An 18,414-nucleotide genomic window follows, 5' to 3' on the forward strand; every position below is an offset into this window, starting at 1 on the left:
TTTAATGCTAAACAACTTAAGTCCAATTGTGAGACTATAACTAGTCCTCAACTCCATCAGAGATTTAAGAAAGAATATAAAAGATCTCTTCATAATAGAATAACATTAAATGACATGTTCTGTGGATCTCTGATGCTTTTGAATTTTAACTGAATTGTTAAATATTGATTTTTTGCTATTTACTATTTGAATAACTTGAAAATATTTTATTGTAATTAATTAAATTAGTATCTAATAAGACCATGAGTTTCACTATCTGACTATTAACTTGCATTACTTAATTACTATAAACAGTTTGTAATATCAGCTATTTAAAGGACCGGGTCTAAATCTTGTATTCTTGAATGCCTATTTAAGAGTAACAAAATTAATATTAAATTTTGTGTCAATGTATGCCATCCCACAGTCAAAAACTCTGACCCAGAATTGTTCCTATTTAAAAGAATGGCAGGGACAAAAATGAAGAGACTGAGGGAAAGGAGGACCAGTGACCAGCTCAAGGGGAGGCTCCAAGTCCTGACACTGTTACTGATGCTGTGGTGTCCTAACAGACAGGAGCCTAGCATGACTGCCCTCTGAAAGGCCCGACAAGTAGCTAAAAGGGTCAGATGCAGATACTTACACCCGTCCCCAGCTCCGAAAAAAGGAAAAAAAAAACTGAAAACAGATACTTACACCCAACCAATGGACAGAAGCTGGTGACCCCTGTGGTTGAATTAGGGAAAAGCTGGAAGAAGCTGAGGAGGAGGGCAACCCCATAGGAAGACAAGCAGTCTCAATTAACCTGGACCCCTGAAGTCTCTCAGACACTGAGCCGCCAGCCAGGCAACATACACGAGCTGGTACAAGACCCCCGAAACATATAGAGCAGAGGGACTTCCTGGTCTGGCCTTAGTGAGAGAAGATGCACCTAACCCTTGAGAAACTTGAAGTCCCAGGGACTGGGGAAGCCAGGAGGGGTGGGGAAGGTGGTTGGGGAAATCCTCTTGGAGGCAGCGACGGGGTTGGGGGAAGGAATGGGATGAGGAACTGTTGGAGGACAGACAGGGAAAGGGATGACAACTGGACTGTAAAAAATGATTAAAGATAATTAAAAAAAATTTATACCAATAAAAACCTTAAACCTGTGTCAATATACAAATTCTTTACCACTGTAAGAAAATATAACTTCAATTCCACATCAAATATAAAGATTTCAGCCAATGTAAGATTATGGCTATGAAATGCTTTGTTTAAATTTAATAATCTATCCCTATTTGTCTAATTTCTGGGGGAAGCCACAATGAGAGGAAAGGAACCATGAGCACATGGCCAGAAGAAAGAGTGTGGGGTACACCACTAGGGAGGGAGTCAGGCATACAGTTAGAAGAGTTGATTAGGGGTGACCCCAATAATTGTCAAAGCCAAAAAATAACCATGGTCTGAGTCTCATTTATGTGTAAGTTAGTCTTGGATAAGCTTAAAGTGTGCATACCACAGATTACGCCCCAGGCCACATCACCAAACAGTCCCTCCCTTCTTCTCATTCACTTTGCTGCTTCTGTAGACGTCTTCCTTGCTCAGATAACTTCTTCCGATTACCCCTGTATATAAGCACTGAAGGAGTTAACCTTATTGTCCTAAAGATGAAAATGAATATTCAAGCCACCACTGCTGAACTCAGTATCTGTTTGTGAACACGCAGCCATCCTTCATTCAAACATATTCTCTGTTGAGCGCTAGAGGACCTGGTGGAGCGACTATGTCTTATGCATATATTCGCACCACTCAAGAAATAGCTTTCCTGTGAATAAAGGAAAGCTATAAGTAATGGCCTAGCGTGTTAATCCATTTGCCTCTACGAATGCCCAGCATTAATTGCTTCAGTCCAGATACAAAATAATTTAAAAATTTGTTTAAGTAAACACAAATTTAGACTACAATTTAAAAAAAAGTTTAGGGTCTGGAGAGATGGCTCAGGGCTTAAGAGACTATAATGTTCTCACAGAGGACCTGAGTTCAGATCCCACTGCTCACAATCAGTTGACCTACAACTGCCTTTAACTATAGCTCCAGGCACACCCAACACCTCTGAACTCTGCAGGTGCCCACACAAATACACTTACCCAACAGGCAAGTTTACAAGATTATAGTCTTGTTTGTTACTTCTTTTATTTATGTATATAACATAAAATATTATACTTCTCCTCCCCGGGTGTGTGTGTGGTGTGTGTGTGGTGTGTGTGTGTGTGTGTGCATGTGTGTGTGTGTTGTGTGTGTATGATGTGTGTGTGATGTGTGTGTTATGTGTGTGTGTGTGTGTGTGTGTGTGTGTGTGTGTTTCCTAGGAAACAGGATGCAGGCTGTGACAAAGCCAATACCTTGAGGAATAAAAGACCCAAGAAAACACATTTCTTGGTTCTCAACACATCCAGCAAATGCAAAGCCTGTGGCACCATGGGCTATTATTTCTGTGACTTGAGACACAAGGAAACCAATGAACAGGGGCAGTGTGGAGGGAGGTGACAGGGAATGCAGACATAGCTGTAGCTGTGACATAGAACAGTCTATGTGCTTGCTCTCTGTAGGAGTAAATCCCGTGCCTCTTCTCTGGGCCTTAAATACTTACAGCCCCTTGCCAGCATACCTTTTAGACCTCTGGGGTGCTGATTGTCACAAGACAGCCCAGTATTTCAGTGGGAGTAGAAAAGAAAAAGAGTAGAAAGAAAAGGAAAGTCCTAAAGTTAAGTTGCTTATTCCTTTTCCCCTCCAAGCACTTAAAGCTGATGGAGTTCTGGAGTGAACAGTACATGAGCCAAAGAGGTCTCCATAGAAACCCAACTTCCAGGGTGGAAACTCAAGACAGCTGTAACCATCAGTGCTTTCTCCAACAAGAGAACAGGGGGAGGCAGGAAGAAACAAATTATCACCAATTCAAGGCACCTTCGACTTCACAATGGAGGGCAGCTGTACTACCAAAGTGTATAATTCCTTTAGTTTCATTAGGGAAAAATATCTTTAGCTTAATCGTTGCTCCCCTAAAAGGAGATGCTCTAAGTGTTAAAGGGCAGTCTTCTCGGTATGAAGAAGTGAGATCCGGGCCTGTTCGCTTACAAAGGCTCATTAGCTTGTCTGAAAATCTTTACAGTTTGGCAAATACTGCTGTTGACTTTATATTAGAAGGCTCATGGCTACTAGAACTTCCAAGCCCGCTAATGAATAAGCAGTGCTAAGGCCCAGAAAATGGGGAACAAAATAAAATGTGTAAAAATATCAGTTTTGGAACATTGTAACGGGAAGGAGGGAGGGGGAGAAGGGAGGGAGGAGCAGACGGGCAGGGTATAGGAGTCATTCACAGGAAGATCAAGCACAAAATAAAGTCTACTTGAACTGCTTGACTTAATGCGCATATTAAAAAGAGTGAAGACAAGAAAGACACAGTCAAGCCAGATTTCAGATCCATCCAGATAAGAGCCCTAGAGAGCACCAATTCTCATAAACAAGGTTTATGGGATTCTATGAAGGTATGGAGAGAGAGCCAGTGCGTGAGTGCTTGCCTCTTTCAGAAGACTGGAGTTGGGTCCACAGTTCTACAACCACCTATAACCCCAGCTACAGGAGGACCAATGCCCTCTTCTGACCTCCAAGGACACCTGCACACACGTAGCATATGTTCAATAATCATAAATGGAAATAAAGGTTTATAAAATATTCCATGGAAGAGAATGGTTTGAGAGCAGTGAAGTGGGTTATAAATACGAGAATATTCTGACACGTATGAGTATAGCAGGCACATTTCTGTCCACTTAACAAGTATGTTCTCTCACCAAAAACCTTTGGGAATTTATTTATCTTCACAGTATCCACTATGCTAAGAAAATATTCCAAAGCTCTCTCCGACGGACACCTTTGATTCCTTCTAGGCTAATGGGCCTTCACCTCCTTTTGAAAACTCAACTGTTGTTCCCGGTTTGATTCTTCCACCACATATTTCCTGGTTTATTTTTCCTAGTTAAATTTCCCAGAAACAGACTTTTGTACTTGATATCCATGAGATACTCAGGGGCCAATGGAGATTCTGGACATTTGAGGGAAAAAGAGGCAAGGTCCCACTTAGTGGAGGCAAATTAGCTGCAGATCCCCTCCTATAAAGCCAATCAGCTCCATGGCAACTCAACTTGGGGCTTTTAGAATCTCAACCTCTGATAGACCATGAAGCCCTTAAACTCTTGAAATGCCGAGTCAGGGTGCCTGTGTCTAAACTGCCCATCCAAGGAGCAGGACATCGCAGCTCAGCACAGCATGAGTGCCTGCCACACCACCGCATAGGCATAAATTCCTCTGTGGATTCCTGTGTGGATTCTTGGAGACATATTTCAAGAGGACAATATGTCATGTCCCAAACAAATGATCCTATTAAAAGAGAAAGGGAGAGTCAGCTAAGTGAAGAGATCAGAACTCAGAGATTGGGCAAAACTGCCAGTCTTAGAATGTGCTTCTAAGCACCCAGAGGTGACTGTTTAAAATACAGCTCCTGAGCCCTACCCAGAGTCAGTGAATCAAAACTCTGAATATCCTGAAGACACTCCCCACGGCATCTGTGTGCACTGAATTTGAAAAATAACCTCAGCCAAAAGAATTATAACCTGCCCTTCCTGTGAAGACCAACAGAGCCAGCACGAAACCCAACGAGGTCAGAGCTGCTCTTGAGAAAGAATGTTCTCAGAAATGCATGGTTTTGTTTTTACCGTGAGGTTAATTTGTTACCGAGAAAACTAGCATTCCATCCTTTGTAGAAAGCAGGCTGCCTTGCTCCGGAAGGCCAGCTTTGATCAGGCTTGGCTGTCTGAACGTGTACTGGGAGACAAAGTTTTCAAATGTTCTCAGTGGTGTCACCCTAATATTTCTATTGTCCATATCTGATCTATGAAACTAGAAGAAAAACCCCCGGTCACTGCACACGAATCAGGGCTCACAGTCAGGCTGGGCTAACGGTGTCTTCCAGGCAGCCATGGGAGCCCCAACTTTGCCTCAAACGTGATTCCTTTGGCAATCCCCACAAACACACCTTATTCAGTACCACCCCAACCACAGTGCTCTCTGGCCGAAAGGAAGAGTCCTGTCTGAGAGTAAAAATGGGGGCTCACCTTCTCAATGGCGGCTGCTGCTCCTAGAGCCCCTGCCTGCACACACACACACACACACACACACACACACACACACACACACACACACACCACTGTTGCAGTAAATAACAGGAAAGGATGCCAGGCCCCAGGCCATGCTACCTCCTGCTACTCTCTGTCCCCGGTGGTCACTGCCTCCCTGGCTAGCCCCACGTTGGCTACTCTCTGGCCCCAGCAGTGGCCGCCCTCTTGTGATTCTCTGCCATGAAGTCTGTTCACAATCCCAGCATCCCCTTCGTTATTGTCACAATTTCCACTGTCCCGGTAAAATCAAAACTCTAGAAGCTTGTAATTTATCAATCAGATTTATATCAGTAAATTCTCATTCCTCCAAATGTCCACACAATAACTCAGAGCCAATTGGTATTGATATAAACTGCCCACATCGATAAGACGAATTGTAATCCACCCCTTATATGATACTCGTATATCATATGGCTAATTGAAGTCACACAGAGGTGGGTCATCCTTCTCCTCATCCATCTTCTCTTCCCCTATCTCCTTGGCCTCTCAAAAGCTCTGTCCCCACCTTTCCTTTTCACTGCCCAATCACAGGCCTTGCCTTATCTGGTGCCTGCCCTCACCTGCATACAGACATCAATCCACACATCACCTCTCCATCAGCCTCCAGCACAGGTTCGAATCCCCTTACCAGCTATCTGTCCTCATTGAAATGATTGTGTACAGCAGCTGCAACCAAGAATTCAAAATACTGACACCCATTCTGTAATAAACTACAAGCCATATACAACTTATTTCAACATGGATGCTGTCCTGGTTTGCTTTCTGTTGCTATGATAAAACACTGACCAAAGCTAGCTTGGAAGAACAAGAGGTTTATCTTATTTAGCTTTAGTTTATGTCTGCCACTGAGGAAAGTCACCAGAGAAACTCAAAGGTGAGACCACAGAGGTCAGGGCTGGGGTTAAAGAAGTGTTCTCAGAAATGCACATTAACTGGCTTTGTTAACTGGCTTGCTCCTCTGGCTTGTTCAACTAGCTTTCTCCCTCCCTCCCTCCCTCCCTCCCTCCCTCCCTCCCTCCCTCCCCCCTTCCCTTCCGTCCTTCCTCCCTCCCTTCCTTTCTTTCTTTGTTTCTTTAGTGTGTGTGTGTGTGTGTGTGTGTGTGTGTGTGTGTGTGTGCTGGTTTTTGAGACAGAGTTTGTGTTGTGTGATGTTTTGGATAGGTATGACCCATATAGACTCCCGTTTATAAATGCTTCACCCATAGGGAGCTGCACTATTGGAATACGTGCTTTTGTTAGAGCAAGTGTGTCACTGTGGGGAGGGCTTTGAGGTCTCACATGCTCAAGCTATGCCCAGTGTGGCTCACAGTCTCCTTCTACTGTCTGCAGATCAACTCCTAGCTCTTCCTCTGCATGCACACCGGCAAGCTCTCCACCACGGTGACAATAAACAACCTCTTCACTGTAAGCCAGTCCCAATTAAATGTCCTTTATAAGAGTTGCCTTGGTCATGGTGTCTCTTCACAGCAATAGAAACTCTAAGATAATTTCACTGTGTAGCTCTGGCTATCCTGGAACTCACTCTGTAGAACAGGCTGCCCTAGAAAACACAGGTCTACAACTCACAGAGATCTGCATGCTTCTGCCTCCTAAGTGCTGGGATTAAAGGTGTGTGCCAGCTAGCTTTCTTCTACAGATCAGCCCCACAGGCCTAGGGATGGCACCACCCAAAGTGGGTTGGACTCCCTACATTAAAGCATTCCCCCACAATTCCTCTGGTACAGCTCCCTACTCAGGTGATTCTAGTCCATGGAAAAATATTAAAACCGGATGTCACAGACACATTTTATACTGTATAGCACCCGAGATTTGAAGATGCTGGGTCAACTTTTAATAGATTTATGTTTAGAGTACATAAAAGCTGAAAGCAGCCAGGGGGCTTCTCACAAAGGAAAGAATATTTCTATATTGTGAGCAGTAGCCATCAACTCATCTTTGTAACTGCTGATTTTTAATTTTTTACACTAACATTGAAATGAAGCAGAACAAACAGTATAACAGCATTCTGAGAGACATTCTCCATAGAAAGGTTCTCAGGCAGTCATTGATCCACAGAATTCACTTTCGTAAGGCCTTTGCAGGGGCCTTTAACACAGAGTGAGTTGGAGTCTAACATCTTTAAAAAGTCACTTTCTGCTTCAGGTTGGAGCAGAGAATTATTACATTACAAACGACTCCGTCTGAAAACGAAGGCACTGGAACATGGTCCATGCCCTCAGTTGCTCATGCAAAGCATTTGGTCCGGTGTTAGGATCCAGTAAAGCGGTGGGGGCTGACAGATACTCACTAACTGGCTCCCTAGTCTGGGAAAAGCCCTGGCTCATAGCATTGGCCAATTCCTCTCTGATTTTGCAGAGCAGTGAATAGTGGCCTGTTGTCTCCCTCCCCACTGACATTGCAGGCTTCATCTGACACTGACCAATGTCCTTCCAGGCTCTCAGCTCCTGGGTCACACCTTAGAAATACTCCTATGGTGTTTTATAGTGACCATTCCTTCATGTGTTCACCTTTATTAATAGAAGACAGGTCATTCTTTTCCTCACTTTCTCCACAAATGACTTCTTGGAATGCTCTTCTACGCTAAGCACTAAGTGTCCTGAAGCAAATGATGTGCGGTAAAGGTCACAGCACTAATTGGTTGTCTGATGTAGCAACTAGTACAGCAGGTGACGGGGACAGGAAGCTAAGTGCTACTTAATGGATAGCCTTTACAAACTAGAAGGAACTTAAAAATTAGCTAAGAGATAAAATATATGGTATGTTCTAGAATATAAAAAAGCAAGCACTAAAACCCCCTGCGCCTTTCATTTTGCATTGTATATGATGTTTTATGAACATACGTTAATTGTATGTAAGGATTTTCATCACAGCATTTAGTAAACACTGGGATTATACTATCCTATGGATACCAACAATCTGTACTCCAGCCAGCGCTGGGGTTGTGGAGAGACTGTTTAACTTTGCTGAGTCTCTTTTTCCAAAGTGGAAACCAAAGTTCTACCTCAGAAAAACTCTTGCAAAGGTTAGGCAATAAATATCAAACTGTCCAGAGCAGAAAAGGGCTTGGAAAAAGAGAAGAGCTAGTTGCTAATAGTAGATGTAGGGTAGGAATGGAAACATGGTGAAACATGGCAGGATGGTCATGCTTGTTGTTAAATGGCTGTCACAATGAATGATTAAACAGAATACAACAAACCATGTGGGGCCTACTCATTGTGTTTAAAATTAGGGATAAAGTCTTCACTGCCAGGACAAGCAGTAAATAATACATTTAGAGTTAAACATAAGAGGTGTCTTTGTCACAAATGGGAGCAGTGTATGGTTGAAAAGAACGTAAGCCATAACTGAGGGAACTAGGAAGAGAAGATTTTGATTACCAGCAAATGCTGGCCTCTTCCTGAAGCCAACAAATGCATGACAAGAAGATCACTGAAGGAGTCTGAACTCAGTCCGGGCACAGGTTTGTCTGCCCCTCTCCCCACACATCACTGTCCCCTACTCCGACCCACCCCCCACTGTAGAACCTCCTGCTTCTTGCACACAGGTAGAGGAGCTCTCTCTTAGCGCACCCTCCATCCCTCAGTCGTTCTAGCCCTGGTCTCGACTTGAAGTTCTAATCCTCCCATTGTGTTCTCATGAAAGTCCTCTGGCCAATGATGGCCAAGCCCCCAGCAGCCTTCTTCTTTCTGACTATTGCAGAAGCACTGGGTCTTTACTGTTTTCCTTCCTATCCTCAGTCCCTGCACTTCCACACCTACTGCCCACACCTCCACCACCAGTTAAACGTCAAGTACATATGCTACACAATTCCATGCCAGACCTTTTTTCCCTTGCTTCCTTTCCTGTCTCTCCTCCTCCTTCTCCTCCTTCTCCTCCTTCTCCTCCTCTTTGATTTTGTTAGTGGGTTTTTTGTTTGTTTGTTTGTTTGTTTGTGTTTCTATTCATTGAGCTAGGCTCTCACTATGTCCCCACGGCTGGACCAAAACTCACTACATAGAGTAAGCTGTCCTCAAGCTTGCCTCTACCTCCTAAGTGCTAATTGATCCTCTTTCTTGTTATATAATATTCTGTGAACTTGCTTTGACCGGTTTTGACTAGATGGCAAGTTCCACAATGCAAGTGAAGTTTGCCTGGTGGCACACAGAGTTCTTTAAGAAGGGTTTGCTCCTTCCACCTGGTCCTTTCTGCTGGGACAGACTGCTAGCTAGTCTGCTCCTAGGAAGAGGCTATATCCTGAGGCATACCAGAGGGTCCATTACACTCAGAGCATTTGATCCCACATCCTCAGGCATCTCAGAAGATTTGCTGCACCCATGGCATCTGACACCACAGCTGGAGACATCCCAGGAGATCCACTGCACCCAGGACACCACAGCTTGAAGGCTTCCCAGGAGTACCTCTTTGTAAATACTGCAACTGGGCAACCAACACCACAGTCTGAAGACCTCCTAGGGGCTCTGTGGCATACAGGACAACTGACTTAAAAGACTGAAAGCCTCGCTGGAGTTCTGCTGCAAACAGGGAAACAGAAACCACAGCCCACAGGCCCCCCCTGGAGAACAGCTTCACACAGGACAACAATTTGAGTGCTCCTCTGAAGACCCAACAGTCTGAAGCCCTCTCAGGAGATCTACTGCAGCCAGGGCAACAAATCAGCAGCTTCTCTGCCCCTCTGAAGGCCCTTGAGTTGGAAGGTCCCGCAGGAGGTCTGCTATAGCCAGGGTCACAGGCCTACCAGGAGACCTGTGGCAACCCAGGGACAAAAGAGGCAGACTCCAGAGTCACCCAGACCAGTAAACTCCAGGGGATAACCAGATGACCAGAAGCAAGTGCAAAACCATAAGCTACACAAGCCAATATATGTGGCCATCATCAGAACCCACTTCACCCAACACAGCAAGCCCTGAATACACCAACATACCTGAAAATCAGGAAACTGACCTAAAATCCTATCTCATGAAGATAAAAGAGTCCTTTAAGGGGGATATAAATAACTCAATGAAAAAATACAGGAAAACAGGTAGAAGCCCTTAAAGAGAAAACAAATAAATCCCTTAAAGAAATACGGGAAAACACAAACAGGTGAAGGAATTGCATACAGCAGTCCAAGACCTTAAAGTGGAAGTAGAAACAATAAAGAAAGCACAAATGGAGGCAAACCTGAAAATGGAAAACCTAGGAAAGAAGTCAGGAATTGCAGATCTAAGTATCACCAACAGAATACAAGAGATAGAAGAGAGAATCTCAAGTGTAGGAGATACCTTAGAAGAGATTGACGCAACAGTCAAAAAAATTCAAAACATAAAAAACTCCTAACCTAAACATCCAGGAAATTCAGAACACAATGAAAAGACCAAATCTAAGAATAATTGGAATAGAGGAGAATGAAGATTCCCAGCTCAAAGGACCTGAAAAAATCTTCACCAAAATCATAGAAGAAAACTTCCCCAATCTAAAGACAGGTGGCCATAAAGGTACAAGAAGCCTATAGAACACTAAACAAATGGGACCAGAAAAGAAAATCCTCTCATCACATAATAATTAAAACACTAAACCCACAGAACAAAGAATAAATATTAAGGGGTTGGGGATTTAGCTCAGTGGTAGAGCGCTTGCCTAGGAAGCGCAAGGCCCTGGGTTCGGTCCCCAGCTCCGAAAAAAAGAACCAAAAAAAAAAAAAAAAAAAAGAGAGACCTTGTCTTAAAAAAAAAAAGAATAAATATTAAAAGCTGCAAGTAACATAACATACAAAAAAAAAGGGCCAAGTAACATACAAAGGTAAACCTATTAGAATTACACCAGACTTCTCAACAGAGGCTATGAAAGCCAGAAGAGACTAGTCAGAGGTCATGCAAGCTATAAGAGAACACAAATGCCAGCCCAGGCTACGAAACCCAGCAAAAATCTCAATCAACATAGATGGAGAAACCAAAATATTCCAGAACAAAACCAAATTCAAACAGTATCTATCTACCAATCCATGCCTACAGAGGATCCTAGAAAGAAAACTCCAACCAAAGAGGGTGCCTACACCAAACAAAAAACAAGATATTAAGCATCTCACAAAGAAGCCAAAAGGAGAGAACTACAGGCACATAAAGCCACCTACAAAAGCAAATATAACAGGAACCAACAATCATCTGTCTTTAATATCTCTCAATATTAATGGACTCAACTCACCTATAAAAAGACATAACTAACAGACTGGATATGCAAACAAGATCCAGCATTTTACAGCATACAAGAAACACACCTCAATAACAAAGACAGACACTATCTCAAAGATGAAGGATGGAAAAAGGTTTTCCAAGCAAATGGTCCCAAGAAACAAGCTGGGGTCACCATCCTAATTTCCAAAAAAATAGACTTTCAACCAAAAGTTATCAAGCATGATGAGGAAGGACACATCATATTCATCAAAGGGAAAGTCTTACCAATGGACAGGTCAGGTCCTTGAAACAGAAATTAAACAGAAACACAGTGAAACTAACAGAGGTTATGAACCAAATGGATTTAACAGATATCTACAGAACATTTCACCCTAAAAAAAAATACACCTTCTTCTCAGCACCTCATGGTACCTTCTCCAAAATCAACCACATAATTGGTCACAAAACAACCCTTAACCGATACAAGAAGATTGAAATAATCCCATTCATCCTATCAGACCACCATGACCTAAGGCTGATCTTTAATAACAGCAGAAACAACAGAAAACCCACATACATGTGGAAACTGAACAACTCTCTACTCAATGATAGTTTGGTTAGGGAAGAAATAAAGAAAGAAATTAAAGACTTCCTGGAATTTAGCGAAAATGTTGAAACATCATACCCAAATTTATGGGACACAATGAAAACAGTGCTAGGAGGAAAATTCATAGCACTAAGTGCCCTATTAAAGAAACTCAAGGGATCTTACACTAACAACTTAACAGCACATCCTAGAGCTCTAGAACAAAAAGAAGTAAACTCACACAAGAGGAGTAGACTGCAGGAAATAGTCACTCAGGGCTGAAATCAACCAAACAGAAACAAAGAGAACAATACAGAGAATCAGCAAAACCAAAATCTGGTTCTTTGAGAGAATCAACAAGATAGATAAACCCCTAGCCAAACTAACCAAAGAGTCCAGAGGCAGTAGCCAAATTCACAAATTCAGAAATGAAAAGGGAGACATAATAACAGAAATGGAAAAAAATTGAAAAAATCATCAGATCCTACTACAAAAGCTTATACTCAACAAAACTGAAAAATCTAGATGAAATAGATGGTTTTCTAGAGAGATACCACCACATACCAAAGTTAAAGCAGGTAAACTTTCTAAACAGGCCCATATCCCATAAGGAAATAGAAGTCATTAAAAACCTCCCAACCAAAACAAGTATTTAGACAGCAGGTTAAACCATGCTATAGCTCCCCACTAGGGCTTAAGGCCCCCTTAGCCATGGGTTCTAGACTAGGTCTACAGTATCAAGTATTAATTCCCTCCTATAGAGTTGTCCTCACATTCGGGGGAAGGGGGGAGTTACGGTTATCCCCAGAATAGACATACTACTATTACACCATCTTGGTACCACTGATAGGGATCATTCTGGAATCAGCATAAACAACCATCAAATATGATGAAAATGTTGCGCATATACAGTGTTACTCAGTTTGAGAGACAAGGTTTTTCACTAAACAGGAAGCTCACTGTTTTGGCTAGGCTGGATGTTCAGCAAGCTCTTGAGATTTACCTGCCTCCGTCTCCCTGCTCAATGCAGCCATGCCTAGTGTTTATACGGGTGCTATAGATTTGAACTCAGGTTCTCCTGTTTGCAGAGCAAACACTTTGACTCAATGACCCGATCCCTATTTCACATTCCTTTTGTTAAATGTTTGTTTTTTTCTTGAGTGTTGTACTCTTTTTTTTTTTTTTTTTTTTTGGAGCTGGGGACCGAACCCAGGGCCTTGCGCTTGCTAGGCAAGGGCTCTATCACTGAGCTAAATCCCCAACCCCCGAGTGTTGTACTCTTTTTGGGCTAGCGTAAGTGGGACTGGTTTTTAAATTTTATTTGTAGATCGTGCATTGCAAGTGGACACAATATAATTGAGTTTGACATATTGATCTTGAAATTTGCAACATCTGGATCTCATCTACTAGTTCTAATAGCATATTAGTGATTCCTTCATATTCTCCATATGCACCATGAACCATCTGTAAATAGACACCATTTTACTTCAGCCTTTCCAACCTAGAAATCTTTTATTTCTTTCTCTTGGCAAGTCTCTTTCACTGAGACTTTCAAGACAATATAGGCTAGAATTGATAGGGACAAACATGTTTATGTTATTCTTCATCTTAAAGCAGTGGTTCTCAGCCTGCGGGTCATGACTGCCTTGACAAATTACACTGTAATTTGTAACAGTTACAAATCCATGGTTATAAAACAGCCACGAGAATGATTTTACGGTTGGGGTCACCATAACATGAGGACCTGTATCAAAGGGTCAAGGCATTGGGAAGGTTGAGGACCACTGTCTTAGAAAGCATTCTGTTCTGCCATTAGGTGTGTCAGCTGAGGAGTTTTCACACGGGCATTAGGCTGAGGAATCGCCCCTCTATTCCTAATATACTAAAGTTTTCCACAGCAATGTGGAACGCTTTCGCTGAGCCTACTGAGACAATCCTGTGGGTTTTGATGTTTTTAACTCTGTTGACACAGTGCATTGTTACATTAACTGGTTTTTCAGAAGTTAAAAATGTAATCTCACATTTTTTTGGATAAAACAAAATGAGTCTAGAGACTTGTGTAGAATTTGGACTCAGGGTAGCTAAAGTGGTCTTGAAACAAAAGAATAAAATAGAAGTACACTTTCTAAAGTTTTATATATATATATGTATATATATATATATAGATATATATATATATCACAGAGCAAAGGTAATTATGTAATACAGTATTGGTATAAAGGCAGTAATAGAGATCCAAGGATCTTCGGAACACATGAGGCACAAAAAGTGGTCTTCTAGACAAATGATGCCTAGCAGTTGGTTGGTTATCTATGAGTAGAAACTGCAGCTCGGCCTTTACATTGTAATTATACGCACACGTGTGCCTGATTATGGGCACATGAACACAGTGCTCACAAAGGCCGGAAGAGGGTATTGGATTCCCTGGACCTGAAGCTGCAGGTCGTTGGAGTCACCTGACTCGGGTGCTGGGAAATGAACTCATGTCCTCTGAAAGACGAGGAGTGCTCTTTAACCACTAGAACTGTCTGTCTAGTTCCCTAAAGAGTTTAATTGTATGGAAAAGTAGTTATGCACATAATATACATACTTGCAGAGAGAATATACACCAAGGAGCATCCATGATTATTTGGTGCTATGAACTTATATAGGTGAATTATAGTGTTTCTTGGCAAAAGAAACCAGTGCTAGAAATCTAAGTTCATGTAAGACTTCCTCTTCGCTGTAATCAAAGGAATCAAAAGAACAAAGAGCATTCTAGAAAGAAATGCCGGCAGCTGTTCACAGTGGTTTTAGAAGTGATTTGTTGGTCCGTCTAGTGCCTAGGAATGAGTGCGACGGTCACCATGGGGTGTGTGCATCCACACAGTAAACGTCCTCACTAATCACCTACCTGCTTTAGAGGTGACAAGCTGGAGTACAAGAGGTCGTCTGGTCACAATGCCCGAGCCTCGAGGAAGAAAGTCCCTGGAAACAAATGAGAAACGGTAGATGAAGGCATTGTGGTAAATTGTGGTAAATTGGCTCCATGGTAATTCGTTGAGTCTCAGATCTTTCAGTGTATTCTCTGTCTCAAGACAACAAGATTCATCTATGAAAGCTGTACTTGCAAAGTTCAAGGCAAAATAAAGCTCACATCAGCAACTGATCTCTTGTTGCATAGTTTCCTCAATAAAATACACCACTCGTTTACCTAGGTAGGATTAATAAAGGCTTGCTTAAGTTTTCCTGGGTTGCCCATTTGGTTTCACTTTCTGAGAATCTGAATTTTTCAAATGGTCTGATACTGAAATTGATCTCAGAACTTCTGATAACTCAAAATCAGTAATGGCTTTGGCATCAACATCAGCATTAGCACCATCAAAGTGCTGGCCATTTTAAAAAGGGTGAATGATAGCATATTTCCTAAATATCCTAAAATTTTCTCTAATAAAAAGACCCACAAGAATATGGAAGCCTCATGAATTCACATGGCATCTTTGCACAGGGGCCATGCTAATCTTTTCTGTATCGTTCCAATTTTAGTATATGTGTACAGAGACTGAAGGAAAGGCCATCCAAAGACTGCCCCACCAACAGATCCACCTCATCTACAGACAACAAACCCAGACACTATTGCTGATGCCAAGAAACACTTGCTGACAGGAGCCTGGTATGGCTGTCCCCTGAGAGACACTGAAAGAACCTGACAAATACAGAGGTGGATGCTCACAGCCAATCATCGAACTGAACACAGGGACCACAATGGAGGAGGGAGGGGAAGGACTGAAGAAGCTGAAGTCGTTTGCAACCCAATAGGAAGAACATTATCATTCAACTAGATACCCCAGATCTCCCATGTACTAAACTACCAACCAAAGAGTACACATAGAGGGACCCATCACTCAGCTGCACATGTAGCAGAGGATGGCATTATCTGGCATCAGTGGGAGGGGGGCCCTTGATCCAGTGGAGACTAGATGCCCCAACATAGGGGAATGCTCGTGTGGTGAGGCAGGAGTGGATGGGTAGGTGGGGGAGCTGCCTCATGGAGCAGGGGGAGTGGGATGGTTAGAGGGTTTACAGAGGGGAAACTGGGAAGGATAATGACATTTGAAATGTAAATAAATAAAATAACCAATAAAAAAAGAAGAAAGAGACTCACAAAATGTGGTCTCAAATGGAAGTGATTATTATGTCATAGAAATTAACACTAGAAAAATATTGCAACTTCAATATTTTCTTAGTCGTTCTTAATTCCTGTCAGGAGGGGGATTTTCAAAAAAGATTGTGTTGAAAACGACATGTTGGCATAGGTTAAACCACACCAATAAACCTACAGCAAAGAAAATATTGCAACATCACATGCATCATTATTGATTCTACAATATCAAAAACTCCCCATAAACATCTGTATCTCAACTTTTTGTCCGTGTTGGTGTGATTTCTTATTGTTGCTGTGTATTAGGAATTGATCTTGGAGGACTGTGGGTGAATTGTGTTAGTACTTCCCCAGTGAGCTACATATATCTGCATCCTTCTTGTGAGGTTTTATTTTGTGATAGGGTCTCACTACATTGCTCAGGCTAAACTTGAACTCACTCTGTAGCCCAGACAGGTCTTGAATGTGCAATCCTCTGGCCTCGGGCCCTGCTTATATCACAGTTTTTTAAGCATATTTACAATGCCTCGAAACTGTGTAGAGAGAATGTCCCAGAATTCTATTCAAAATAAATCTTTGACTCAGTGACTCAGTGGGAGTGTGTACACAGCTTTAGGACCATCTAAAAGTTAGAATTACAAACACCCAGTACCCAGCCTCGGTGGTGAACACTCACAATACTTGATAGGAGGGGTAAACTCTCAGGAGACCCTAACATTGACAAAGGTCTACTCACCAACTCCGGGGTCACACTGGTTTATGAGAAGCACAGAGGTTTCAAAAAGAGCTTCAATATAATGAAATTTCAAGGCACAACAACTTAGTAAATAAACACAGGTCAGAGGAAATGTTTCAAAGCATGAACCACCAGAGATACTGATATTCTTAGTGGAGAGTCACAAAGATATAAATCAAGCAAATTTTCTTCTATAAACATCATTTTGTAAATGCTAAAATATGTTCTGAAAGAGGTCGTTATAATGAACAGTTCCTAAACTGAGCTAATGGTGTATTCCTTAGCCCCAAGGGCCAAGAACCATGTAGAAATTACTATATGGGGTTGAAATGCAAAAGACTGAGAAAAGTCGTTTGTGTGTGAACTAAAAAAAAAAAAGTGCCTCCTGAAATAAATAGTAATTTTTATTCATAAATGAAATGGCCTTGACTGAGCATGGTGGTGTACATCTGTGAGCCCAACACTCAGAGAGGTGAGGCAGGAGAATCCTGAGTTCAAGGCCAGCTAAGCCACACAGTGAGACTCTGTCTCAAACAAAAAGACGAAAACACAGAACAGAGAAGCTATGTTCTGTGCCTACAACCAAGAGGGAAGAAGTTCATTTGAAAGTCAAAATGAATGAAGGGAAAGCCGAACACCAGCGTGGAGGGCTGAGAAAATAATCTGTGTTTCTTTGAATGAAGGTTGAAGCTTTCTAGATGCCAAAGAGAAATGTAGGGTCTTAAATGCCTGAATACTGCCATTTAAAAACTGAAATGTTCTCCAATAAAAGAGGGATAGAGGGAAAGGAAGGGAGAGGAGGGGAAGGAGGGTGAAGGGACTTGTTGACTTTATACCGTCCTGCAGAAGCCCGTTCCAGCTTGTGTTTGCGACTGCACATTTACACGATATAGTCTTGGCAACAACTCAACCGGGTGTGACTGACATAAAACACAGATAATACTTCCAACAACTAACAGGCTTTAGGTATCTGGCTGAAAGTAAACCCACCTATATCCTAATGCTTTTTTCTACCTTTCTTTAATCAGCCAAGCCTAACACTGTATTGTGAGGAAAAAGAGGATTCAGACGTCCAGCCTCTTTCTTATTCACAGTCTGCCTCTAATATGTACTCTCACTAGGCGTAAAGACATTGGGTGACGAAATTTGGCTATCTAGAATTCTCTCTTGTTTCACAGGAGCCTCTAATATAAGACAAAGCGCTGGAGAGAAATCTCTCTCTAATAAAGAGGTAAGTGGTCAACCTGGCCCCCTGAAAACACACTTCCTTCTGATGACCCAGCAAAGTTAGAACCGCATGTCCCGCTGTGTAAGCCAAGGTCCATAGGGCCTCAAAGGAGAGACAAAGAACTCCGGTTTCGATACCAGCTCCATTGCCCAGGCAAAATTCTTTCTAAATGTGTATCAGTGATTCTAACTAAAAACCAAATCATATGGCTCAAATGAATTGCAGCATATGACAACCCATTAAAAACCCAGGCTCCATGAAAATGCACATCCATATTGTCATAATTATTGCTACATTGTAGTCATCATGTGCTTCCCTAATACTGTAGAATTCTCCTGCAGTGAGTGCTCTAAGTCCCTAGTTACAAAACGTTAGCACTTTATGA

The 18,414-nt window shown here is 42.2% G+C and overlaps 1 protein-coding gene and 1 pseudogene across 11 annotated transcripts in view; both read right to left on the reverse strand.

The window, feature by feature from the left end:
• Dnm3 (dynamin 3) overlaps positions 1-18,414 on the reverse strand; it is a 478,966-nt gene that overhangs the window by 390,103 nt on the left and 70,449 nt on the right. For all 11 annotated transcript variants that reach the window (XM_063272014.1, XM_063272015.1, XM_006250141.5 and 8 more), the window contains exon 2: positions 14,818-14,891. In XM_063272014.1, the coding sequence (XP_063128084.1) occupies positions 14,818-14,891 (74 nt within the window). The remainder of the gene's footprint in view (positions 1-14,817; positions 14,892-18,414) is intronic.
• Positions 15,368-15,466, reverse strand: LOC120096458 (U6 spliceosomal RNA; annotated as a pseudogene).

The sequence above is a fragment of the Rattus norvegicus genome, chromosome 13, assembly GCF_036323735.1.
Source record: "Rattus norvegicus strain BN/NHsdMcwi chromosome 13, GRCr8, whole genome shotgun sequence".
NCBI lineage: Eukaryota > Metazoa > Chordata > Mammalia > Rodentia > Muridae > Rattus > Rattus norvegicus.